General features: G+C 42.8%; 1 protein-coding gene across 1 annotated transcript in view; it reads left to right on the top strand.

The window, feature by feature from the left end:
* Nucleotides 1-27,565, top strand: part of Aox1 (aldehyde oxidase 1) — a 75,247-nt gene that overhangs the window by 26,795 nt on the left and 20,887 nt on the right. The window contains exons 13-25 of the mRNA XM_045147693.1: nt 363-472; nt 1,123-1,307; nt 2,205-2,367; nt 4,021-4,113; nt 7,351-7,520; nt 8,068-8,182; nt 12,735-12,857; nt 14,936-15,032; nt 17,646-17,770; nt 19,640-19,773; nt 20,927-21,014; nt 24,694-24,780; nt 25,506-25,697. Coding sequence (XP_045003628.1) covers nt 363-472; nt 1,123-1,307; nt 2,205-2,367; nt 4,021-4,113; nt 7,351-7,520; nt 8,068-8,182; nt 12,735-12,857; nt 14,936-15,032; nt 17,646-17,770; nt 19,640-19,773; nt 20,927-21,014; nt 24,694-24,780; nt 25,506-25,697 — 1,682 coding nt within the window. The remainder of the gene's footprint in view (nt 1-362; nt 473-1,122; nt 1,308-2,204; nt 2,368-4,020; nt 4,114-7,350; nt 7,521-8,067; nt 8,183-12,734; nt 12,858-14,935; nt 15,033-17,645; nt 17,771-19,639; nt 19,774-20,926; nt 21,015-24,693; nt 24,781-25,505; nt 25,698-27,565) is intronic.

Raw genomic sequence — 27,565 nt, 5'->3', positions numbered from 1 at the left:
ATAAATAATAAGTGAAATGCTTGTGCACTGACTTGATGGTTATCATCAAGGGATATTATGTCTCCTCCCTCCTGGTGGAGCTCCAGGAGACATGTGAGGTTTAGGAAGATGCTGCTAAGGTCCCATTCTACCTGAAATTTTGATTTATTTGGATAACCTATAAGCAAGCATGGAATTAAAGAAAAACAAAAAATGGGGCAGGTTAGCTAGCCTGAAAGAAATGTTGCTAGATACCACTGGAGAACATCTCTTTCCCCTGAAAGAATTGGTTCCTTGGAGAATTTGGTAGAATTATTTCTCAAGGTTGGGAAGTTTGTTTAACAGACTAAAGATTCCATGGAAGGTGTGGTTTCTTTCCATAGAAGGAGGGCGACAGATCCCTTTGAACGATCAGTTTCTCCGCAAATGTCCTGCAAATGACCTTAAGCCTCAAGAAATCTTGGTCTCAGTGAACATCCCCTATTCCAGGAAGGTGAGAACATTCTCGATTTCTGGTGTCACCTGTGAGCCTAAAGCTCATTTCTCCCTGTGTCAGTGTGCTCAGAAACAGTGAAATGTGTTTACAGAGGATGGACACTCACTTCAGTCAGTGCTGTGACATCCCTGTTTCATGGGTGTGTGTATATGTATGGTTATTTTCACCCCCTGTCATACTCCTCTGTCACCTGCTTAGATTTTTATGTCCAAATATGGAAGTCCTGGGTCTAAATTACAATGTTTGAATTTCTAAAAACATTTTATTTATTTATTTGAGAGAGAGAGGGAGAGAGAGAGACAGAGAGAGGGAAGGAGGGAGGGAGGGAGGGAGAGAGAGAGAGAGAGAATGGGCACAACAGGGCCTCCAGATGCATGTGCCATTTTGTGCATCTGGCTTACATGGGTCCTGGGGAGTCGAACCTAGGTCCTTTGGCTTTGTAGGCAAGTGCCTTAATTGCTAAGCCATCTCTCTGGCCTTCAATGTTTGAATTTTGGGGACATGCAAAATAGCCTGTAAAAGATGTGATGAGAAATAAAGAACAGAGGGGAATAAAATATGTTTTTAAAAAAGAAGATGCAGTGTGGACCAAAAGAGCCATAGTTGTCACTCAGTGTGGCTCTACAAGTGTCAACTTTTTCTTTCAGTGGGAATTTGTGTCAGCCTTCCGACAAGCCCAGAGGCAACAGAATGCGCTCGCAATAGTCAACTCGGGAATGAGAGTTCTTTTTGGAGACGAGAATGGCATCATTAAAGAGTTATCCGTCTTTTATGGAGGTGTCGGTCCAACCACCATCTGTGCTAAGAATTCCTGCCAGGAGCTCATCCGAAGGTAAGGTGTCATGTCCTTAGACTCCAGGTAACAGAACAACCTTTCCTGTGAGGAGCTGTATTGATAAGAAAATTGCCTCATTAGCACCTTTAAGCTTAATGGCAGGGGATTCCAATAAGATTTCATAATTATTTTCATGCCTTGATTTTAGAGAATTCAGATGGAAATATTACATAGTCATTGCATGTGCATGCGTGTAAGCTCATAACTATGTATATGTGTGAGAGGGGAGAGGGTGGGAGAGAAGTCTCCAGTTGTACAAATTTGCATTCTTTATTGTAGGGAAGTAACTTACCACAATGAAAAATAGATCATGTACATTTGTTTTGTAATTAACTGCTAACTATACTTGCTCATATGACTTCTTACATCTACAGGTAATTCCAGCTGCTAACATTTCTTAAGCACTTACTAGATAAACTAATGGAATAGTGACCAAAAGCATGTAATTTAAGCCTTTAATGAGCTGGATTGCTTGGCCCAAATCTCATTTCACCTGTTAACTATGTGAACTCAGTCAATTTGCTTAGCCTTCTAGTACTTCAGTTTACTTACCTGTCAGAAATGGGAATTACGCCCACCTTGTAGGATATTTAAGAGAGCTAAATAAGGGAACATCCACACACTGCTTAAAGCAGAACCTGGGATGCAGTAAATGACCTAGTGATAGATGGGGCCGTTACTCCTGGGCTAAGGATTTTTCATGATGAGATTTTGGTGAGATCCAGGCCAAGCACTGTGAGAGAGCAGACTGATTGACTTGAACTTGTGGCCGGACTGGTGCTTACACTCCAGCAATTATTTTCCACAATAAACTGGAGCTGTTTGCCTTCCATATTAGCTGAGCCTTGTGAGATAATGAGTTCGGTCAGGCTGAGCCTCCTCTGCCTCTCGCAGGCCCTGGAACGAAGAAATGCTGGATACCGCATGCAGGCTGATTTTGGATGAAATCTGCCTTCCAGGCTCAGCTCCAGGCGGGAAGGTGGAGTTCAAGAGGACCCTCGTCGTCAGCTTCCTCTTCAAATTCTACCTGGAGGTGTTACAGATTCTGAAGAGGATGGTAAATGGAACTGGTTGTACAAGTAGCTTTTCTGGTACCAGGGCCTCTGTCGACACCCAAGGTGGGGAGACACAAGCCCCTGCCGAGTAGCTTCCATCTGTTGAAATGTACCACCGATGCTGGACTTCCTTCCCTGGCTTCACCTTCATGTCTCCAATGATGAGATGCTGATAGCAGCCCCTATGAGAGTATTGTGGAATGTCTTTGTAGGATAAAGACAGTGGGGTCCCCCCCTGCTTCAGAGGAGCTGCTTAGTAGACGTAGTAGTTCTATAATGAAAGCAGTGACAAGCAGACTTTCTTTTGCCTGGTGTCCTTGATGGCAATTTGACTAATAAGATTGTTGCTTAGGGAGGATGCAACTGAAAAAAAAATTCTCTAAATAAATGTTATGGACCCAAAGGGGACTCAAAGCTTATTATCCTCATCAACCCCACATTACAGCCAGCCAGTCAAACTAGACTAGAACCCATGAGTCCTTGGGTAGTATGGAATTAACATGGTAACTTTAAATAGGAGACAGAAAGCCTGCTTTATTTTATTTTACTTATTTGAGAGAGAAAGAATGGGCATGCCAGGGCCTCCAGCTGCTGCAAACCAACTCCAGATGATGCATGTGCCACCTTGTGTATCTGGCTACTGTGAGTCCTGGGGGACCAGAGCTAGGTCCTTTGGCTTTGTAGGCAAGTGCCTTAACTGCTATGCCATTTCTCCAGCCTGTCTCTCAATCTTTTATTTTTATTTTTATTTATTTATTTATTGAAGAGGGAAGGAAGGAGGGAGGGAGAAAGAAGGCGATAGATGCCTTCTTTTAAAAACATATCTTCTCAATATAGACAGACATAACTAAGAACTTTTGAGACTTAATGCTTGAAACCATGTATGTGACATATTTTATAAGAAAATCTAGAATGAAAACAATAGACCCAATTATAGATACTCCCAGTGAATAGCCAACTAATATTTCTTAGTGAATAAAGTGATATAATCTAAAACTTCTTCCTGAAGCAATATGTCTTCCATTTAACTTCTCTTAAAAAATAACAGCTGTTGTCAGCTTTATTTTCTTTTAAAGCTATTTTAACTATAACAAACAAGCATTAAGTATATTGTTTAAAATCTTGCTTGCATAGTCTCAAGTGGCCCATTTCCCTCTGTTCCAAGGAATGTTCTTTCTGGGGATCAGAAGGCGGCATCCTGAGAGGTGATGGCAGGAGTGCTATCTTTATACCTCTTTTTGTCCATTTGGCCAGTTGGCACCTACCAGTTTCATGCATATTCACAGTTATGGACTTTGGCTCTGACTCTTTCCCTCATTAAATTTCCTCTTGTCTATTTTATTTAGCCCCTTCTCTCTTCCTGTTATATTGGTAAGTGCTGAAATTACTTAGCAAAGCATGTTGGAGAATCTTAAGAAACAGAGATGGTGGCAGCCAGTGATCCACTACACCGCATGGCTCTTTCTACCGAGTGGGAGGATATGTCCCTGTTCATACCCTGACGTCAGGGGACTGCTTATCCTTCAGAGTTCTGAAAAGACGAGCCCGTAATTGATACTAGACTTCAAAGTAGAGATGCTTGCTGAGAAACATGCTAGCCTCCTTCCCAAAACATTCTGGTACATTCTATATCCTCCTCACTGTCTCTTTTTCAGAACCCAGGTCACCACCCTAGGCTGGCAGACAAGTCTAAGAGTGCTTTAGAAGATCTTCGCCCCAGACATCACTGGAGTACATTAACTTACCACGTGAGTGGCCTTTGGTCTTTATTTATTTTTATTATTTTTTTTTTAACTCAGAGACTGAGTTTACAGTGTCTTCATCTGCATGTCCCCACTGTATCTTGGTGACTTAAGCTTCCCTTCTGGTAAACTGTCAGTCTTCTCAATGTTAATTAAAATTTTATAACCAGGCTAGGGGTATATAAGTGGCAGAACATTTGCCTCATAATATGTAAGGCCCTGAGTTGGACCTTGTAGCTCAAAACAAGAAATGGAAAAAAAAAGTCAAAACTAATGAAGAATCATGAATAAAAATAAATCTAATAATGATAATCTTAAAAAAAAATGCTAACTTTGATCTTCAAGGTCATGTCTTTTGTACTATGGCCTGTGCCATGGACGTGGAAAACTGGCAGTTACAGCATGCTTCTACCCTCAGCTCGGCTGTTGAAGCATTTCCAAGCTGCATTCTTTGACAGGCTGTGGGCTGCTTTGTACTCACTTCAGAGGACCCAGGATGACTGTGGTGCAAATTTTGCAAGAGCCACTGCTTAATTTTGTTCCAACATGGAGATATTTTCCTCTCTGAGCTCCTCCTGTGCAAGTGATTTCTCTGAGACTCAAAATTTTATTGTGGAATCAAACATGAGTTCCAAGAACTGTTTTTCCAGTTTTTCCTAATGAAGTCTTAATATTAGAATTGCACCCTTCATAACTTTCAAATAGAATTTTATGTCATAGTTTAAGAAAATATCACCTGAAACTATCCTCTTGGTAAACTGGGTAAGACTTGATGTGTATTTCCTTGAAGTTAATATCAAGAAACTTGATCAAGGCTGGGCATCGTGACACTCCCAGCACTCTGGAGGCAGAGGTAGGAGGATTGCTGTGAGTCCAAGGCCACCCGGAGACTTCATAGTGAATTCCAGGTCAGCCTGAGCTACAATGAGACCTTCCCTTGAAAAAACAAAAACAAGACAAAGAAAAGGAAACTTGATCAGAGGTTTATTAAGTCAAAAACAGGAAGAGTTCTCAAAACATCAGTACGCTCAATCTGCTGATGGATCTAGTAATAACAGCTGCAATGAACACTGGCGTAGCTATATACCCCTGGAGGTTTTAGGTCCAATATGTTCAAAAATTCAAATATGCCAAACTGCATTGAAAGTGAACATCATGAAGCTAAAAACAGCTGCCATCTTCCCCAGTGTTCTGTAAAATATAGCATTCATAATCTTTGTCTGAAAGATACCCTAATAATGCCTTGGCAGTGAACAACAAAGTAATGGCTCAACTCATCCAAAGAAAACTGATCATCTTCATAGAAGATGCTTTTGAACGGGGTTTGTTCTGATAGATTTCAAGACAAAGTTTGGGATGCAGAGCATCTCTCACATTGATGTTTCTTTCTCCTCTTATTTTTAATGAGAGTGGGGGAGGGGAATGAGACTTGTCATGCCAGGGTCTCAGCCACTGCAAACGAACCCCAGGTGCGTGTGCCTCCTTGTGTGCACGTGTCACCTGTGTGCATGCATCCCCTTGTGCGTATGGGTTCTGAGGAGTCAAACCTGGGTCCGTAGGCTTTACAGGCAGGTGCCTTAACCACTGACCCATCTCTCCAGCCCTCGATAAGTTTTTTAATTTTCCTCAGGCTTCTGCCACACACAAAATGTCCAGGCTGCTAGAGGACTTAACCTTTGCAATGAACACTTTCCTTAAGTCAGTCATTTGCTTTGAAAAAGGCTTTAATACAACGCTTTCCATCACTATAAAAATACCTGAGATAATTAACTTATCAAGAGGAAAGGGTTATTATTTGGGCTCATGGTTTTGGAAGCTCCAATCCGTGCTCTAGCAGGTCCATTGCTTTCAGGGCTCTGGCATGGGGGCTGGATGCCAGTGAAGAGTGGGTGGCTGTACAAGCTGTTAGCCTCATGTCAGGAAGTAAGAAACGGAAAGAGACTGTGGTCCCACTCCTCCCAGTGACCTAATGTTTCTCACTGGGTTCCACCTTTTAAAGTATCTACTTCCGTCCAATAGCACCCAGCTAAGGACCAAGTGTCTGATAAATGGCCTTTTGGGGTACATTCCACATCCCTCCATACTGCGGAGTGTCAGGAGACCACCTGTTTGAGGAGATACAGACTTGATCTGCTGTATCTTTTAGCCACATGACAAGCAGATGGAAGCAACCAAGTACTTTTACCCATAAATTCATTCCAACTGACTATTTTGTAGAGGTATAAAAATATGAATATGGGGTTGGAGAGATGGCTTAGCCATTAAGGTGCTTGCCTCTGAAACCTAAGGACCCAGGTTCAATTCCCCAGAACCCATGTAAGACAGATGCAGATGGTGGTACATACATCTTGAGTTCATTTGCAGTGGCTAGAGGCCCTGGTGCACTCATTCTCATCCTCTCTTCTTTCTCTCTAATAAACAAAAACTAAAAATATATGAATATGTAATACGTTTTCATATTTGGCTACTCTGTACTTTGAGATTTCCTCAGTCTTTTGGCTGATCCCTCACACAGCAAAGTTTGTAAAGACTTTTCAGTGTTGTTCTGTGTTTCATTATATACAGAAAAAGGTATTGGTAATAGAAAGAAAACTCCAGGAGCTTTTGTAGATTCTTGTCTTTTTCTTTAGTGTCCAAGCCTATGAGCTTTCTAGAATTTTGCTTCTCAAGACAAAGCTTTTTGAACTTTGGGGCATACCTTACAGACGAATCACTTTTTACCATCTACAACATTTGAGAAAATATGCCTGATAGAGCTCTCGTGTTCTTTTTTTCTTTTTCTTTTTCCCCCTCTTTTGGTCACAACCTCAGTTCTTGAAAAGAAAAGGAGAATTGCTAAGAGCTTTTAAATGAGTTTCATCAGATGAGCTGGTATATGTTGGTGCTGCTTCAAATCCTTGCTCATCCTGAGTCCCCAGATGTAAAATACATGAACATAAACAAGAGAATGTATCATATTATCAGAAAGACAGATTTAAATTCATTTACTTATACAAATGAAATTTCCACTAGAGATTTTTGAGATCTATAGTCCAAAAGTGGAAAAAAAAAAAAGAAATGGTATCATAGCTATATAGTCCAACTTGCCCACTGAATTATTGTAATTAGTTTGCTCTCCTGGCATCATCACAAATAGTTACTGTTTTCACTCTAAAGTAAAGGTATAGATTATGGGAGATGTGCATACTATGAGCCCCACTTTCTCTACAGAAATATAAAAATTATATGTTGGTTATTAAACAGGATGTAGACCCAAAGCAACTTCTTCAAGACCCTATTGGCCGTCCCATCATGCACCTGTCTGGTATTAATCATGCCACCGGGGAAGCCATCTACTGTGATGATATGCCTGCCGTGGACCAGGAGCTGTTTCTGACTTTTGTAACTAGTTCAAGAGCTCATGCTAAGATTGTGTAAGTGTTCTTAATGATTGCCTTTAAGTCTGACTCCACCACACTAATCAAGAAGTGAAAGATGAGGGGAAGCCATTTTCTGTTCCTATTTGATGTAGAATAGAGGTGAAGTGGAATTGAAATGGGACACTTATTACATATTTTTCTATATAATAACTTCATTGTCCCCTAACCTTCACTCTCATTGTCTGGCACAGAACTATTGCCACAGTTCTTGGATATATCATTTCCCTTTTTTTCCTAATAGACCTTTTAAAAAACAATTTATTTATTTGCAAGCAGAGAGATACTGAGAGAGAACGTGAGTATGGGCACCCCAGGGCCTCTAGCCACTGTAAATGAACTCTAGATGCATGTGCCATCTTGTTTATCTGGCTTACGTGGACACTGGGGAATTGAACCCAGGTTGTTAGGCTTTATAGACTGGCGTCTTAACCACTGAGCAATCTCTCCAGCCCTGAATATATTATTTTCTGACTAGGCACATTCTCAATGCTCTTTGAGCCCTACGGCTGCTCTGAGAAACTGCGTGTGTGTTTTTACATAGGTCCATTGATCTGTCAGAAGCTCTTAGCCTGCCAGGAGTGGTGGACATTTTGACTGCGGATCATCTTCAGGGTGTAAATTCATTCGCCACAGAGTCATTTCTGGCAACAGACGAGGTATTACATTTTTGTTTTCTGTTTGAAGAATAACTTTCCTGGTTAACAGCCCGTCATATTTTCTAAAAGGTAGCATCTAATTTGGTTATCATAAGATCCCAACCTACTTTGAAAAGTTATTTGTAAAGCATAAATATTCAAATAGGTATTGAATGCATTCAAGTCTATTCATTTTCTATACCAGTCAGGTTGACTGACTGTACAGATGTTAGTGTTTGGTATTAACTAGCAGTAACACAGTGTGCTATTAAGAAATAGGAGCTTTAGTGTCTCTTCCTTCACTATGACGAGACCTGTGAAAGTATTGTGATGTCATTCTGTGCAAGATACCAGGAGGTATGGCAGATCTTGGGGCTCTGGTGGGCTGCTGCCTAGGAGGTCTCACCCTCCCCCCTGCCCCAACAAGCCCTGAGCCTAAGGTGAGCAGAGCTCGTACACCCCTCATGAAAAATCATGTAGCCTGGCTCCTGGCATCTTTAGCAGTCACATTTGCCACTGGAGGGACTTTACTGGTAGGGATGACGTACTTCAAGAAAGAAAAGAGAAACTGGAGACGGAATGACAGTAAACCAGAGGCAAGCCTTTATGTAAAGGACTGTTTTCCCTTACAACTCACTGCTGGAGAGCCCCATACTGACAAGGACAACTTGGGTCACCGGGTATTGGTTTATGTCCACCTCACTCATTGTCCTGATGTCTGCCCAGAACTAGAAACATATGCTTCAAGTTGCGGATGAAATACATAGTATTCCATCACTGCCAAATTGAACTTTACTTTTCCTCACTGTTGACCCAGAAGGGGATACAGGAGAAGCCATCTCAAGTTAAGTGAAAAAGTTTCTCACAAATTTATTAGTCTGACTGGTATGTCACTCACTTTTGTTGCTGGGACAAAATAGCCAATCAGGAACAGCATAGGGAAAGAAAGTTTATTTTATTTTGATTTTGATTTTTTGAAGAGTTTACTTCTGCTTATGGTTTCACGGAGTCCACGTGGCCATGGCAGGAGCAGGAGCAGGAAGCTGGGACCCCACCCTCAAGTCATCAGAGAGGAAGTGGGAAGGAATGGGGAGTGGAGAACACATAGGGATGGACTGCAAAACCTCAAGACCCGCCCCCAGCAATGTACTTCCTCCAATAAGGTTTCACCTCCTAAAGTTCCAGAACAATACTACCATCTGATGATTAAGTTTGAAGCATATGAGCCTATGGGGGTGGGATTTATATTCAAACTACCACAAGTGCCACAAAAGAAGAGCTCAGTAGAGTAGCCAGAGCAAACATTATAGTCTTCGTTTATAGGATGAAGACGAAGGCTGCACGGTGGTTCATGCAGGGGGAGTTTCTGGATTATATGGGCGGGAACCAGATGAATGCAGACAGCTGGTTCAATGGCTGCATCTATGAGAGTGCACATGAAGAGGGGATAGCCAGGGTGGGGTGCCTGAATGCACAGCTTGCTTGCCAAGAGGGAGTAAGCTTTGTCTCCCATAAGAGCTGGTACACAATGCAGTCTACAGACTGGCCTTCATGTCCTGAGGACAGCTACGTAGACAGAATATCGTCTTGGATTCAGCTAAACTTTTGGAACCAAGAGAATTGCAACCCAGAGTCTGCCAGGCATCTGTCATGCGTCCAAAAGACTGGAGCAAGCAGAGCCAGCAGAGAGCAGCCCCCCAACCCCAGCCAAAGGATCAGCAGGGAGTGCACACTAATGCATCTCCCCGCCAACAGGGCCCCCAGAGCCAGGCTGCTGCCTCGCCAGTGTCCTGGAAGTTGCTCACACAGATTGAGGGGCTAAATTCTACAGAAAGGCGTGTATTTTCCATAGTGCTCTTGTTTTCATCCTGGGTGCTTTGTGGCTGATAGTCAAGATAGGCTCTGTGCCAGCCCAAGCTAAACTTGAAAGCAACAGTTAAGTCTTCTTTGTAAGTGAATGTCAGATTTGCATTTCATTACCCTGTCAATAGATGCTGGTCTGACTACCCAAGAGAAAAAATTCATTATTTGGGGAAAGTTGTTAGTCTGATTACTGTATAGGTCTTTTTTGTGTGTGATTTAAAAAAAAAAAAACAAAAAACCTTAATGATGCCAGGCATTCAAATCATATGCCAAGTAGAAACAAGAGGATATTGATCATGACCGTGATAGAGTATTTTTCTTTGTCGTGTACAGGTTATATTGCATATAAAATAAAGATCTTACTAGTTTTGCAACAAAAAGAAATATGAGCTGGGTGTGGTGGTCCATGCCTTTAATCCCAGCACTCAGGAGGCTGAGGCAGGAGGATCTCTGTGAGTTCCAGGCCAGGCTGAGACCACATAGTGAATTCCATGTCAGCCTGGACTAGGACAAGACCCTTCCTTGGAAAACAAAACAAAACAAAACAAAAAAAGAAAAAGAAAAAGAAAGATGAAAGAGTAAATGAAATCTGGGGAAGACTGCTCAGTGGTTAAAGGCACTTGCTTGAAAGAATAAATTATCAGGAGGCAGAGGTAGGAGGAACACTGTGAGTTTGAGGCCACCCTGAGACTACATAGTGAATTCCAGGTCAGCCTAGGCTAGAGTGAGACCCTACTTCAGAAAACCAATAAAATAAATGAACAGAGTACTATAACTTTATTAGCAGATTTCTCCCCTGATAATCCCTTACTATTGCAATAATCAGTCCTAATGTGTCCAAAGTTCAAGTTTGAATTCAACTGATTTCCTCATCATTGAAGTCTCTCCCTACCCCTTGATCTAGAAGTTCTTTCCCTCTGCACTGATGCTGACTCATTCACTCATACTGCCATATGTCCCATGGGCATTTTTCAATGTGCATTTATTACATAAAAGCTTATGGTGCAGAAGAGAGACAAGGTGGACCTTTGCATTGTGTTCCTTGCACTGAGCTTATTTACATATATGGTTTCCATGCTTCTCCTACCTACCGTAATTCCTCTACTGAGGACCCACGCTGATTTACCTGCATATTCCATACACTGCTCTCCACATGGCAGTGTAAACAACAGAGAAATGATTGTTGTTCTTGCTTAACTCCCGCCTCTGCATCTTCGCTCCCCCAATACAATAAAGACAGTGTTCAGCATATTTTTTTGCATATCTCAGACTTTCAAATTCAGTATTTACCCAAAAGTGCTTCACAGTTTGAAACAGTTTCCACCTCTGGCTCTCACTGGCTGATTTAATTAATGAAAATGAAAACTTGGCCATCACAAGTCTGAACTCAAGGTTGAAACTCCCCCAGGGCAATGCTATGCAGCCCTGGCAGAGGCAATGAGAATCGTGACCTTTGCATAAATGGTAACTAAACAAGCAAGACTCCCCAGCTGCCCAGTCGCAGCTGTATAGATTGTGAGCATCTCAGGGGCGACATGTGAACGCCACTTCATTTGGAGGTACTTAGGTATCGGTGGAGAGCAAGGAGTAGGGCTGTTGTGAGTAATTGCCTATGCTGATTTAATTCCTTTTTAAACAGTCATTTTCAGCATTTTATGACTTTTTAAAATCTTGCATCGAAGAAATTGCACACGTACACACACAAAGTCAGAGAAGACTAATAAAATGGATTCCATGGTGCGGCCACCCAGCCTCAACACCTGTCAACATGACACTCTTGTTTCGTGTTTCTCCCCACTGACCCTTCTTGTGTGTGCCGAAGTCAACATGTTCAATTGTTCTCTTCCCCCTCCTGCCCTTCTCCTCCTCTTTCTCTTCCTCCCCAGTGCTGGGGGCTTGAACCCAGAGCCTTGTGCATGCAAGTCAAGTACTGTATCATTGAGATATCCCCCAGACCGAATACTATTTTGTTTGATAACAAAACTGCTATGTATGTATTGGAAAAAAAAAAAAAAAGAGGCATATACTAGTCTAAAGTAAATGATCTTGGGTGTGACACATGCCGTAAGTGGAAGAGAAAACTTGACTGTCATAGTAACTGTTCAGTCACAACTGTTAAGCCTTTCTTGAGTCCCAGTTGTTTTCCTCATCCAAATGTCTGCCCTCGTCCCTGTAAGAGCTCTCGAATCCTCCGACCCACCTGCAGCTGCAAGAATAGCGATTGTCGTTCGGGCTGAGGAACACTTCGTGCTTGGTTAGGTTACCGTACTTCAGGTGAAGCCTAGACACAGTTTGTGGGCAGACTTGCTGGCCCGCAGTGCGTTGTTACCATGTGAGAACACCCCTTCCTAAGTCACCCCTTTCTCTCTCTGGCTGAGATGACCTGCAACTTCTTGGCCCTCCCTATGCACGAGAGCAGAAGCTGCCTATCTCAGCAGGTCAAGGCTGGGACTGGCTCTCATAGGCAGCCCCCTTTCTTGGCCTGGAGCTGGCGTCAGCTGTCCTGAAAGCTGCCTCACCCCACCTCTCTGCAGCAGTACAGGACCGGGGGTCAGCGAGCCAGCTGTGACTGCAGTCACAGGTGCACGTGAAGTCATTTACTGTGTGTGGCGGCACTGCACCGGGGGGGGGGGGGTCACAGTGAAGGGGAGTAGTGGATCTGTTGTCCGTCCTCGGTCCTCCTTGACGACAAAGGCTTTCTGTGCTGTAGGTGCTATGCGTGGGTCATCTTGTCTGTGCCGTGGTTGCAGAGTCTGAGATTCAGGCAAAACGAGCTGCAAAGCGAGTGAAGATTGTCTACAAAGACTTGGAACCACTGATCCTAACAATTGAGGTATGAGTTGAAGGTGGTGCCAGGCCAGAGGCCAGGTGATCATATATGAGTAGTGGGTTGGTCAAAAGGCTTTTGGTGTAGAAATATGACTCTGAATGGCTCCCAAAGCACAGGGATCCTATTGGCCCCAAACTCTTACCGGGATTAGCAATTTCCTTAAGCCTAGGTTCGCTTCTGTCTGTTCTCACTGTTGCCCACAGCACTTTTATCTCCTGTGCTCAAATGGCAGCCTGGAATTCTGGGCTTTGCTATCCACATTCAGTGATAAGTCCTGACATTCAGACTCATTAACGGTACCCTGCCTATCATCGGATTAAAAATGGGTCAGAGGAGCGGAGGAGCTGTTGGGATAGATCGAGGTGGGGGCAGATTTCCTTGGAGTGCCTGGACTGTGTAGGAATTTTGAAGACTTAAACCGAAATGGGAGCATTGTTTGGAAGGTGAGAGGAATGCAGAGCAGGTAGTCCCCACGATAGATCCACCATACAGCTGGGGTTCTCCATCTCTGAGGCTCTGGCAGGCACACAGTGGGGAATGATATTCCATGAAGCAAATACCAGAGGAACTACTTTTAGATTCTTCAATGCATATCTTAAATATCCATGAGACACCGATCATATGATGCCTGCGGGCATTTTGGCAACTCTGAATATTGGAGGACTGCATTTTCTACCCTAATTTCTAGACAGAAGCTGAAAATTGACAGAAGTTGTAAGACTCATCTCCATGAAATGATAGTGTCTACATTCCATTGGTTCTTATAACTTACTGTGTAATAAAAGAATGAAACCCATGGGAGTAAGATTAGATCCAGTGCATACAGACTGCGTGTCGTCTGGAAACAATGTTATCTTCACAACATCATGAATAAGTTATTCCCTATGTGCCTGAAGCAGAAAATGACTTGGCCATGATCAGTATTGCAAGGAGAACATGGTCTTGGGTGTGATGTTGTCCTGTTAGGCTGCTTCATGCCTACGAACCGGACACTCCATTCTGGAGATTTTCCTCAGTATTTTCTTTTTTATAACATTTTTATTTATTTATTTATTTGAGAGCGACAGACACAGAGAGAAAGACAGATAGAGGGAGAGAGAGAATGGGCGCGCCAGGGCTTCCAGCCTCTGTAAACGAACTCCAGACGCGTGCGCCCCCTTGTGCATCTGACTAACGTGGGACCTGGGGAACCGAGCCTCGAACCGGGGTCCTTAGGCTTCACAGGCAAGTGCTTAACCGCTAAGCCATCTCTCCAGCCCTTCCTCAGTATTTTCAAATTAAAATAAAATCATGTCAAGAGGATTAAAAATCAGACCTTTTTAAAAAATTTCCCTGACCAGTTTTGAATTCATTCATAAGGAAACCAGCCTAGGTGATTGTAGCTGCATCCCTAATTATATGTATCAAGGTACTCCCCCTGTGGGCACCAGGGAAGCCAGATGTGAATAGGTTTAAGGTACCCAGGCAGAGGCTTGTATGGACCCTCAGTCCAGGGATAGTGGTCCCTGGCACCCCACTGCCTTGTGCAAATGAAGTGTTTATCTCCCCAAAGGAAATGCCTGGAACTGGCAGGCAGAGCCACATGACCCCGGTCACTAGTTTCTGAGCTTGCAGTGATCTGACACGTTACGCCATGAGGCTCTTTCCACGCCTCCTCTCACAGCTCTGTGGGAGCCATGTGCGCCACTTGTACCAATGAGCCTCAGAGAGGCGCACCGTCAAACGCTGCTCAGTGGAGAAAATGGACATGGCTCTGTCTAGGTCTGTCCCATCTAAGTGGCCTTGATGGAAAAGAAGGGGCTATTGGTGGAAGAGAAACATCTGCCTGAAAAAAATACCAGTTCCATTCTGCATCCCTCAGGTCCCAGATGCTTTGAAGCGTGCTCAGTGTCTTTGGACTCAGAGCATATTTGCATTTTTTCCCCTCGGGGAGTCTGACGTCTGGTTGGCAGCTTAGCTCCAAGTGCTGGGGTTCCACATCAAGAGAAACGCTACCCAAACCCTGCTGATACGCCTTGCTGTGGCACCTACCAGGGAGCTGGATTTCTTACCCAAGTTGCCTTGCATTTCTCTTCTCCTAGGAGGCTATACAACACAAGTCCTTCTTCGAGTCAGAGAGGAAACTGGAATATGGAAATGTTGATGAAACATTTAAAATGGTGGATCAAATTCTTGAAGGTAAAACTTTCTGAAAAATTGAATGATGGAGAAGTAACCAGATTTCTGGACATCTACTTTAAGGCTTCCTTTGCCTTCTAGAAATCATCTGACAGCCTCCATGGATGTAGCTCTGTGGGGACAGGCACCTCATTCACAAATGCTTTTCCTTGTGTCTCTGGCATGGGTTCACAAGTGAAGTAGAGAGGTGGGAATGGGCTACCTTTCCCCTGCCTATTCTATTGAGTGCAGTACAGATAGACACACCCTTATTTTCATTGTGGTTTGGTCCTTAAGGGCCTTGTGTTTTAGAAATCCAACTAGGCTTAGAAGAATCACTCTTAAAACCAGACTAGGATAAAATTGTGTATCAGGGAGGAGCTGATCAAATTGGTCTCCAACCTAGAGAGTTGGGAACAATATCTAAAGAGGAGAGGTCACTGTGGACACAGGATGGAGTCACAGGAGTGGACAATACAACATAAAATGGTACTAAACTTTGCCATTCATTTATTTATTTTTTTAATATTTTTTGTTCATTATTTATTTATTTATTTGAGAGGACACAGAGAGAAAGACAGATAGAGGGAGAGAGAGAGAATGGGTGTGCCAGGGCTTACAGCCACTGCAAATGAACTCCAGACACGTGCGCCCCCTTGTGCATCTGGTCCTGGGGAACCGAGCCTCGAACCGGGGTCCTTAGGCTTCACAGGCAAGCGCTTAACCGCTAAGCCATCTCTCCAGCCCAGCTTTGCCATTTAAGTAGGAACAGTTCTAGCTAATTCTTTTTCAGGTCTGTATATATTTTTTAAATTTTATTTCAAGGTAGAATTTCACTCTAGCTCAGGCTGACCTGGAATTCACTATGGAGTCTCAGAGTGGCCTCGCGCTCATGGTGATCCTCCTACCTCTGCCTCCCGAGTGCTAGGATTAAAGGCATGCACCACCACAGCTGGCTAGGTCCATATATATGTGTATGTATATGTGTGTATATGTGTGTGTGTGTGTGTGTGTGTGTATGGTCACATAGGTTTAAGGAACTTCAATTTTTTGTGTATTTTTTCCATTTTTATGATTGGCCAGTTTTTATTGTTCTTATTCTTGTTTATTAATCATTCCCTCTGTTATCTCTATTCTGTTGTCAAGCTCATTTATTGAACTTTTAGAATTTTGCTTGTTGTATTTCTCTATTATAAAATTTCCATTTGATATTTTCATATCTGTTGAAATTCTAAATTTTGCCATTTCTCATTGGAGCACTTTACATTGGCGGCTTTACTTCAGATGATCCTAACATCTGTATCCTCTTGGGGTCACCATCTATGACTTAACTTTTTTCATTGTAGTTCACATTTTCCTGATTCTTGGAATGCTGAAGGAATTTGTAGTATCTGGGACATTTTGAATACTATGATAGTCTGTGTTAACTAGAACAAACCTAGTGCTGGGGGGAGAGACCTTATTGTCATGCAAGGGCAGAGTACAAATTCCCCATTGTACCACTGACAAGGCCAAGCAAGGAGGTTGGGAAGCCTCGCTACAGCTGGGTGTAGGTGGAGTCCAGGATCCCTACTCAACCTTAGTGGGGAGGGATGGGGCTGCAGGTTTTTTTGTGGTGTTTGGTTGGACTAGACTGTTTAATAGTCTCCATGTCTTTTGGCTGCTTAGGCTTCCCTTTTTCCTGATTCTTTAGCTTTCATGAGCACTTATTGTAGTTTTTGGATTTCTGGCTTCTCCAGAACTAAGACTGGCACATTTGAGGAAAATGATAACAATTAACTCCAAAACCCATCTTAACTGCTGGTATATGGTTGAAATCCCAACCTGCTCTGCTTGTTTCTCTATACCTTTTAGAGCCTTCTGACATGTTGAAACGGAGAAAGTCAGTGTGTGAATGCATGAGATGAGAATGGGAATCTCCAAGCAAAGGATTTATTTGGAAGTTGAATTTGAATTGCAACCTGGGAGATAAACATAACCTGAAGATAGCCTCCATATATTTAGAGAACCGAGGAAAAGGTTAGGGTTTTATTGACAACAGAGATTATGGGAAAGACACCCCAGCAGTCAGCATGTTCTGATGGTCAGTACTTGGAAGGTGAGACTTAAGAGTCTGGGAGGTGCAGTTAGGCCCTCATTGCTTTGGATTGGGCTTGAAAGACAGTTTGGAACCAGCATATACAGCTAAAATGGTTTTCCTAGGGACTCTTGACACCATTTTAGTGGGGTTAAGATAGAAATGACACCATTTTGCATGATCAGCTGCTTGTATTAGTTTGCATATGATGTTCAGGGTCTTAGATGCATTTAACAGAAAGAACAGGCAGACATACTTCTAGTCCATCTTGTCTTAGAACTAGAAGTCTCCTTGCCATAATAGAATTTTGACTCTGAAATGTCACATCTTTCCCTAGGACGCTGTGGTCTCACATTTTGGCAGATACAACCGATTCCTCTATACAACTCTCCTTCAAAGCCGTAGATATACTGAAAGCTAACCGCTGACGTGTGTCACCCTTCCTCACGGCTGCTGCTGTGTCAGGAGCTCGGTAGTGGTTTCTGCATAGTAGGATAATGGAGGACATCCTGTTCTTTCTGACAGTTCCTTGACTTCCAAATATTTTTCTGTCACAGGTGAAATTCATATGGGAGGTCAAGAACATTTTTATATGGAAACCCAAAGCATGCTTGTTATTCCCAAGGGAGAAGCTCAAGAAATTGATGTCTATGTGTCCACACAGTTTCCCAAACATGTACAGGTAACACAGGGCCATGGTGGAGAAGACATGCCTGAGTGGTTTCTTCCAGCAAAATGTGCCAACAGCCCTTAGAAGCAGAACTGTCATTTCCTCAGGGACTTAAAACAATACTGAGTATTAAGAAGAGCTGTACTGATTTGGCTAATGGTAGCCATATAATTTCCTAACTTTGAAAAGAGCTCTATTAAAGTAGGGGCCTTTTGTTTAGAGTCCATGACTTGAAAATCAGTTATGCAATCAACAGATTGAGCTCTTTTGATGTGCTCTTGGCACAGTTAAGAAGCAAAGGACAAATGAGGAAGAGCTGCCCTCTAAAGGTTATATTACCTAATTGGGAAAAAGTATTAGAAGCAGTATTATACAATTCATAGCCAGGCACTAAGTCAGTAAAGGCAGGAATTAAGAGAAAGTAAAAGCCAGGCATGGTGGCACATGCCTTTAGTCCCAGCACTTGGGAGGCAGAGGTAGAAGGATTGCCATGAGTTCAAGGCCACCTAGGGACTACAGAGTGAATTCCAGGTCTAGCCTGGGCTAGAGTAAAACCCTACCTCAGAAAAAAGAAAGAAAGAAAAAAGAGAAAAAGGAGAATTTTCTGAATCATCCAAGAAGTCTTACAAAAGAGAAGACTTAAGTTTGGCTTGATAGTAGGAGTGAGGTTTGTCTAGATGGTAGGGAGGGAGAGAGAGGCTATTTCCAGGCAATTCCACAGTAAGATCAGATGTGACTCATCCATTCACTTACTTGTCTCTTCTGCAAACGTCTGTTGCCTCTTTTCTGTGTCCCAGGCACTCGTGTAAGAAAGGATACTGGCACAATGCCTGCCTGAGCGTGAATGTTTAAGGCTTAGGCACCAAGAAACAAGGCAGAGGGATCTTGACTCAGTAGGTCCTAAGGACCCAGTGCTGCTACCAGAGGAGTGGGAATGTTAGGGTCTGGACAACAAGATCATGGGGAAGATGAACCATTTAAAAGGGCCAGATGGAGTTGGAGAGATGGCTTAGCAGTTAAGGCACTTGCCTGCAAAGCATATGAATCTATGTTCAACTCTCCAGGTCCCACATAAGCCAGATGCACAAGGTGACACATGCACAAGATGATGCATGTATCTGGAGTTCAATTACAGTGGCTGGAGGCCCTGGTGCACCAATTCCCTCTCTCTCTTGCTGTCACGCTCTCTCACGTTAAAAAAGGGGGGTGGGCAGATGAAATCTGCTCTATTCTGTTCTGCTCCTCATTCCCTGTATGACAATGAATCCATCTATCTCAGGCTTCTCCTCAAAAAAAAAAAAAAAATCAGTTGTTAAGGATGGAAAAAGAATGGGACTTGCATCCAAGGAAGACCAGCTAGTCAACTTTCATAGTAACCTAGTAATAACATGAGAAAGTACTTGCCTGCCAGTGAAGAGAGTTCCACATAGGAGATAGACCCAACCTGGATGAGGTTGGGAAGGCCATGAAACCTTACTACTCCAGGAACTCTATCCCTGGGGATTAGTGTTTCAAAGAACACATTGGATGAAATTCTTAGGGGAAACTCAAAAGCCTAGCTAGCACAAAAAAATAATCTCACTAGCACAGAAAGAACTACTACTTGATATTAACAATAGTTTTGGCAATGTTTTCAAGCCACATATCAGTGAGACTGCTTATAGATGCATGGCAAAGTTATCAGATGGTTTCCTGTGATTTAGCATAACCACAGTGCATGCCATATACAACGTTATGGAATCAAGATGTGTCATGGCGATGGCACTGACACTCCTATTTCAGGGGACAGGTTTCTTTTTGTTAAGGTTGTGGGTATGATACTGATGGTCACAAGTCCTGCTGATGATGGGTCCAATTAAAGAAAATTGTTGTCATCCACAGGATATAGTTGCCTTCATCTTGAAGCGCCCAGCCAACAAGGTCATGTGTCATGTAAAACGTGTTGGTGGGGCATTTGGGGGGAAGGTGGTCAAAACCAGCATCATGGCAGCCATCACCGCATTTGCAGCCAACAAGTAAGTGGAAGAAATCTGCCAAACAGATAAGAGGAAGTCACATTGAGCAGTCTTAATATTCGTATTTGTATTAGGGAAAAATCTACACCAAGATTATCTAAAATTATACCTAACATATAGATATAGAAACAATCTGCCTACTTGTTAAATGTCTTTATCTTTTGTTGTCAAGCTATGTACTATAAGAACCAAGATAAGGGCTGGAGAGATGGCTTAGTGATTAAGGCTCTTGCCTGCGAAGCCTAAGAACTCATGTTCAAATGTCCAGGTCCCACGTAACCAAGTGCACAGTGACACAAGCATGCAGTGTCGCACTTGCACAAAAAGGGGCACACGCACCTGGAGTTTATTTGCAACAGCTGAAGGCCCTGACATGCCCACATTCTCTATCGCACTCTCTCTGTGCCTCTAATTAAAGCCATTGCAAAAGTATATAGCCCCCGGGTAGGCAACAGAAAATTTCTGAAAGGATGAAGTTACCTGTCCTTAGCACCCATTAATCTGAGCTATGTATGTTTGTTTAGATCAGTATATGACCTTGTGAAACATGCATACATATATCCTTAGTCTCCTGATTTAAATAGATGCATTTTTAGTTAGGCTTACATTTATTTATCTTGTTATTATCTTTTGAGTTTCACAAACTATTACCAGAGAAAATTGTGTTTGGGGGCAGGCACACCTAGAAAGTTTCATTTCTTTGTAAAGCAATATAGCTCAGTCCTTCTATTCCAGGAAGCAAAAAGATCTTGATTCCAGAACAATCCAGTTGGGGAGTAATTGGCAGTTAGACCTCACCTAAACTCTTACTTGGCAAGCAGACCTCACTTCAGACGTGTAACCAGTCCAAAATGTGTCCTTGGACGTGTTTGCCTGTAGTAGAGGGTGTTCTCACGGTAGGAAATATCTACAGCAATATCCTGGAGCCTGTGGCACCTCAGAGCCTCCTTCTAGCAAGTACTGAGTGTCAGGTGCTATGTACTAAGCCCTGATGCAGAGGAGAGGAAACCACAGAATGTGCTGAGTGTAGGGAGTAGCTCTGGAGGTCTGTACTGTGCATGGATGCTCTTTAAGCTCCTACAAGGATCTGTGTATCTCTAGAGAATGCCTACCTGGCAAAAATTCACCTCTCTTGCTTTTTGTTCTGTTTCAGACATGGCCGTGCAGTCCGCTGCATCCTGGAACGAGGAGAGGACATGTTAATAACTGGAGGCCGCCATCCTTACCTTGGGAAATACAAAGTGAGCAGAACAGGTTGGGGGAAGGATTTGTGTTGCAAATAGAGCATTCTATAAATGTTTGTCCTCTGATGAGGACTAGCACTGAACAAACCAACAAATAGTACTTCTATTTAATTTTCTATTCCTTGTGATGATTTTAATTACTGCCTAATTCAACAAAGTTTTCTGCTTTGTTCAAAGATGTCAGTTTGAGAGAAGGTACCAGCCAAAATTATACTAGCTAGAATTGCCTATTACCGAATGAATAATTGGAAAACCTGTGACTATATATATCCATGAAAGTAGATCTGATAACTATACTTCTTCATATAATAGATGTAAAAATAGAATAATTCCCATAACAATAGTGTTATTTGAAGTTTCAGCTATTTGCAAATGGTCCTTCATTTTTAATAGATCAAGAGTATTCTTACAAAACTGTGCCGCAAAAATTCCAAGAAAAGTTTCTACAGCAGAAAGTAATTATTCTTTTTTTCTTCTTTTGCTTTATAAGAGATAATTTTATTTCTCAAAGCTGGTTATTCTAATAAATAATTATTATGACCTTAAGTCCTTATTATTTTTATTCAAGTAACAGCTCAACATAGCCTGCATGTTGTGGGAAAGGGAGAGCATTGCTTCACAAAATGATTCAGACTCAATGTTTTTCACCGAATGCCACCCCATGTCCTTAGACTGCACTGTCTAATATAGTAGCCATAAGGGCTGGAGAGATTGCTTAGTGGTTAAGCACTTGCCGGTGAAGCCTAAGGACCCCAGGTCAAGGCTCAATTCCCCAGGACCCATGTAAGTCAGATGCACAAGGGGGCACATGTATCTGGAGTTTGTTTGCAGTGGCTGGAGGCCCTGGTGCACCCATTCTCTTTCTCTCCCTCTCTCCCTCTCTCTGCCTTTTTCTCTGTCTGTCACTCTCAAATAAATAAATAAATAAATAAAAATAAACAAAAAAATTAAAAGATGTTTTAAAAAATATACTAGCCATAAGGTGAAAAATGTCCATGTAAATTAACTAATAAAAAAATTAAAGATAGGGCTGGAGAGATGGCTTAGCGGTTAAGTGCTTGCCTGTGAAGCCTAAGGACCCTGGTTTAAGGCTCTATTCCCCAAGTCCCACATTAGCCAGATGCACAAGGGGGCACATGCGTCTGGAGTTCGTTTGTAGTGGCTGGAAGCCCTGGCCCACCCATTCTCTCTCTCTCTTTTCTTCTCTCTGTCACTTTCAAATAAATAAATAAAAATAAACAAAAAAATTAAAAATGAAATAAATAAAAGAATGCTGATTCTCTAAAAAAAAAATTAAAAATCTGTTCCATAGTTGCATTAGCTATATTTCACATGTACAATATCCACATGTGGTTAATGGCTACCATATTGGACAGCACAGACACAGAACATTGCCATCATCCCAGAATTTAGTAGAAGTCTTCCCAGGGCCTCTGAATCCTCCCCTCCAAGCTCTTCTTCAGGTGACAGAGGGCAAGGGAAAGATGAGAGTAATGTGGGCAATTTCTTAGGTACTATGCCTATAAGCGGTGGACTTTGATTTTGTCCGGACATCTTTAGTATTAGCTTTGCCACCTACCTTAAGGGGTGGCTAGAAAATGTAGTCTTCCTGTGGTGCCCATGATGAACGAACACAGGGAGTTTTGAATACATCACATTGACTCTTATCATAGTAGGTATGCCTTGATGCATTTTTTCTAAATTTTTTAAATTATTATTTTCAAGGAGAGAGGGGGAGAGGGCAAGAGAATATGGATACTTCACTGCAAATGAACTCCAGAAGCATGTGTGTTGCAGTCTGACTTGCATTGCTGGTATAAATCACCCGACCAAGAGCAGCTTTTGGGAAAAAGAGATTTATTTTGGCTCATAGGCTCGAGGGGAAGCTCAACGATGGCAAGGGAAAATGATGGCATGAGCAGAGGGTGGACATCACCCCCTGGCCAATAGCAACAGGAGAGTGTGCCAAACACTGGCATGGGGAAACTGGCTATAAAATCCATAAGTCTGCCCCCAACAATAGACTCCCTCCAGGAGGCGTTCATTCCCAAATCTCCGTCAGCTGGGAACCTAGTATTCAGGACACGTAAGTTTATGGGGGACACCTGAATCAAACCACCACAATGTGTAACTTTGTGCATCTGGCTTTATCTGGGTGCTGGGAATTCTGACGTGGGTTGTCAGGTTTACAATCAAGTGCCTTAACCACTAAGCAGTCTCTCCTGCCCCTAGATAACATATTTTGAGAACTTAATAAATATGTCTATTTTTTCCTTAAGCTGAAATTTTAGTTGAGTTCAGTTCAAAGGGATTTAGTGTACTTTGTCCTTAGGGGATTATACATGTGATATCATTAAGAAACCAATGAAGGCATAATGATTGCAGGTCAACGATAAAGTACATGTAGTAAGGCTGTGAGGAGAGATGATATGATGTTGAGTATGTAGGAAGACGTCTTAGAGGAGAGATTGTGATGAGGTTGAGTGTGTAGGAAGACTTCTTAGATGAGAGATGATGAGGTTGAGTATGTAAGAAGACTTTTTAGATGAGAAATGATGAGGTTGAGTGTGTAAGAAGACGTCTTAGAGGAGAGATTGTGATGAGGTTGAGTATGTAGGAAGACTTCTTAGAGGAGCGATTGTGATGAGGTTGAATATGTAGTAAGGGCAAAATATGGAAGTAGAAGGAACATGGTGTGTGTGTGATGGGAAGGAGCAATGGGAGAGGGAGGGTTGGAACATGGTGCTTCCTGGAGAGTAGTGAAGAGAAGATTGGACATGTTAGGTAATGTCAGACTGAGGAGGGCTTGGAGCCCTAGAATAAGGAGTTTAAACTTGCTTTCACATGAAGGAGGGAGACTGGCTAGATCCTTGGTCAGTCACATACTAGAACTGGACATGGTCACTTGGAGGAGGGTAGTTTGATGACCATGGACAGGATGGTCTGGAAGGACTGAGGATGGGGCAGACGGTCCAGCAGGATGCAGGATGGATGTGTTTAGACATGAAGCAGTTAGGTCTGAGAGATGGTAGGAAGATGTGGCACACATGAGTCCAGGAGCCCATACTGTATAAAATAAAACAATATTTTGGAAAAAAAAAGTTGTCCAAATACAGTGGAGACCAAGACCACAAAGCATGTATTGAAGGTTTCTAGAAGAAAGAAACAAGCTACAAGGAGGGACCAGTCTGGGAAGAAGGACAAAGATGAGCTTGTGTGTGCAAGTGTTGGGGAAGAGGTGTCAACAGGACATGGAAATAGAAATGGCCTTCGCTAGAATGAGACTTGGTTAAAGAAACAGAAGCCCTGATCACGGTAGTGATTCACACTATGAGAACATAGCATTTTCTTATGGAGAATAATACCAGAACAGTAGATAACAATACAGATAATGTTATCACTAATAATTTATGCATAGAGCACCTTCTAGGTGTCAGTCATTTTTCCATATTTTCCATGCATCACCTGATTTACTTCCATTTCACAGACAGCCAGATAGGTTACTTAGCTTTCCTAAGACCAACTAAGCTAGCTAGATAGCCAAGAAACATCTGTCAAATTAATGTCATGAAGAATTTTCCATGTGTGGAGAATCCCCAATTGACCAAGCAAAGCTTCTAGAGACTTGATCCTCCCCTCCCACCACCAATATCAAAGGTTGATTGTCTTCCCCCAGGCTGGATTCATGAAGGATGGCAGAATCTTGGCCCTGGACATGGAACATTACTGCAATGCTGGCAGCTCCCAGGATGAGTCACTATGGGTAAATGATTTAAAGGAAGCTTATATTCTTAACTCAGAAACTGTTCCATCCTTCTATAACATTTAATTGTGCAAGTGAAAGTATAGAGGCTCTCATTGCAGGAAAAGCCATGAGTTGCTTACTGGAACCCACAGGTGGAATGTGGAGGTCTTGGCTAAGTGCACCTGTGTTTTTTGCACATTTCCCATTCCTAATGCAAGCATGAGATCTGACTTCCTCAGCATTGGCACCAGAGAATTTTTGGAGTATACAGTTCTCTGTTGTGGGGCCGTCCTGTGCATTGCAGTATGCTTATCAGCACCCTTGGACTACAGATGTCACTGGAACCCCATCTTTGTCTTAATAGCCAAAAGTATCTCCAAACAATCCTAACTATCCACAGATGATAGGATTTTCACTGATTGAGGACCAATGCATTAGAAGAAATACAAAACTTCTTTATTTCTATGTTATAGACCCAGTGCTTATAATTTACACATTACCATGGTTTGGGGGAATATTTGAAACGTAAAAAAATGCATTTGTTTTAAAATTTGAAAATAAAAACTAATAATATTTTTTTTCAAATCCCCTAAAGTCATCTTATAGCAAAATAAATTTAATTGGGGACATGGTATATGAAGAGAGACAGCCATTTCCAGCCTTGCTTTTGTCTGAGGCTCCAGAGTGGTAGAACAGTACAGAAGCGCAGAGGCCTTCTCAATACCTGTTGTGGATTTCTACAGGTGGTAGAAATGGGACTTCTAAAAATGGACAACGCTTACAAGTTTCCCAACCTGCGCTGCCGGGGCTGGGCCTGCAGAACCAACCTTCCATCGAACACGGCCTTTCGTGGCTTCGGCTTTCCTCAGGCAGGGCTCATCACCGAAGCCTGCATCACAGAAGTGGCAGCCAAGTGTGGCCTCCCCCCTGAGCAGGTAGTGCTCATCTCATAGGTCAAAGGTGCTGAATATCAGATGCGTGGGCTTTGGGGATCATTCAGGTGGATGAACTTGAGATCTAGACGGGTAAATGCTTTGCTTGAGTTTCCCCAGTCAGCTAGTTAATACAGAGCCAGTACTTTGAAGTTGAGCAATCCTTATCAGACACTGACTCTTCAAAAATCCTGGACACAGGTTTTGAGAAGCAAGCATTGGATTTTTTTTTTTTTTTGTCTGTTTAGTGAGAAGTTTCTATTTGTTGGAAATTGTATTAGTTCATTTTCCATCGTTACTACAAAATACCTACATGTATATAAAGAAAAGAGATTTTTTTTTTTTCTTTTTTGAGGTAGGGTCTCACTGTAGCCCAGGCTGACCTGGAATTCACTGTGGAGTCTCAGAGTGTCCTCGAACTCATGGCAATCCTCCTACCTCTGCCTCCGAAGTGCTGGGATTAAAGGCATGCGCCACCACGCCCGGCGAGATTTTCTTAATATGTAGCTCAGGAGATCCAAGAACATGGTGCTGGTCTCTGCTTGGTTCTTGTGAGGAGTGCATAACGGGTGGCCAGGTAGGATCTTATGTCAGAGAGGTCACATGGCAAGGTAGGAAATGCTGTTACCTTCTCATTGCTGGTGCAAAGGACCCAACCAAAAGTGGCTGATGGGAGGAAAGTACAGGGAGAGGGGATGGGAGACGGTGTCAGGAAATTCCCTGGAAAACCTGGCTAGCTGAATCATCAAGTCAGGGCTCAAATGAAAGACTCTACCTCAATAAAATGAAGAGGAGAGCCATCAAGGAGGACACCTGACATCAATCTCTGTCCTTCACATGCACTCATACATGTTGCAATGGTTCTCTCTGAGAGTGACAGACTCTTGGCTCTTAGGTGGGCTTAACTCAAGAATCAGGGTGCCAGATTTGGAACTGTCACCAAAGTGCCAGAGTCAGTGGTTCCAGGTTATTTTGTCACAGTCTCGAGGGGAAGCTCAGTGTTGTCAAGGGACAGCATGGCATGAGGCTAGATAGCACCTCTGCCCCAGCAGGTGGACCATAGCAGCAGGAGAGTGAGCTGAACATTGGCAAGCTCACCACCGACCACACACCTCCTCCAGCAAGGCTCCACCTCCTGAACTGCCATCAGCTGGGAAACAAGCATCAAAATACATGAATTTGGGGCTAGAGATATGGCTTAGCAGTTAAAGTGTTTGCCTGCAAAGCCAAGGGACCTCAGTTCGATTCCCCAGGACCCACATAAGCCAGATGCCCAAGGGGGCTCATGCGTCTGGAGTTCTTTTGCAGTGGCTAGAGGCCCTGGAGCACCCATTCATACACACACACACACACACACATTCTCTCTCTCTCTCTCTCTCTCTCTCCTCTCTCTCTCTCTGCCTCTTTCTCTCTCTCAAATAACTAAATAATAAAATATATTTTAAAAAATACATGAGTTTATGGGGGACACCTAGTTCAAATCATCACAGGAAGTCAGAGAGAGAGAGAGAGAGAGAGAGAGAGATATTTTGGGATCAGACCCATTCTTTTCTAATAATTCACTCTCATGGGAACTATCAGGGTTTCCATGAGAACTACCTTAATTCCTTCAGAGGGAAGAATCACCAATGACATAGACTTTTCTCACTAGGCCTCCCCTCTGAAAGGTTCCACCACCTCAACGCCACTGCAGAGAACCCCACCTCAAGCTCACCAACCTTTGGTAGGGGAGACCACATCCAAACCACGGATGGGGTATAACTGCCACCAAGGCCAGCAGACCCCCTCTGTGTTTGCCTATCCTAACATCTCAGACAGCTGCCATAACATTTGCCATTTCAGTTGCTACATCATCATCATCTCATCCTTCA

This window comes from Jaculus jaculus, chromosome 4 (genome assembly GCF_020740685.1).
Source record: "Jaculus jaculus isolate mJacJac1 chromosome 4, mJacJac1.mat.Y.cur, whole genome shotgun sequence".
In the NCBI taxonomy this organism is placed as follows: Eukaryota; Metazoa; Chordata; class Mammalia; order Rodentia; family Dipodidae; genus Jaculus; species Jaculus jaculus.
Note: the sequence above shows the minus strand (reverse complement) of the source record. Positions and strands in the feature narration are given on the sequence as shown.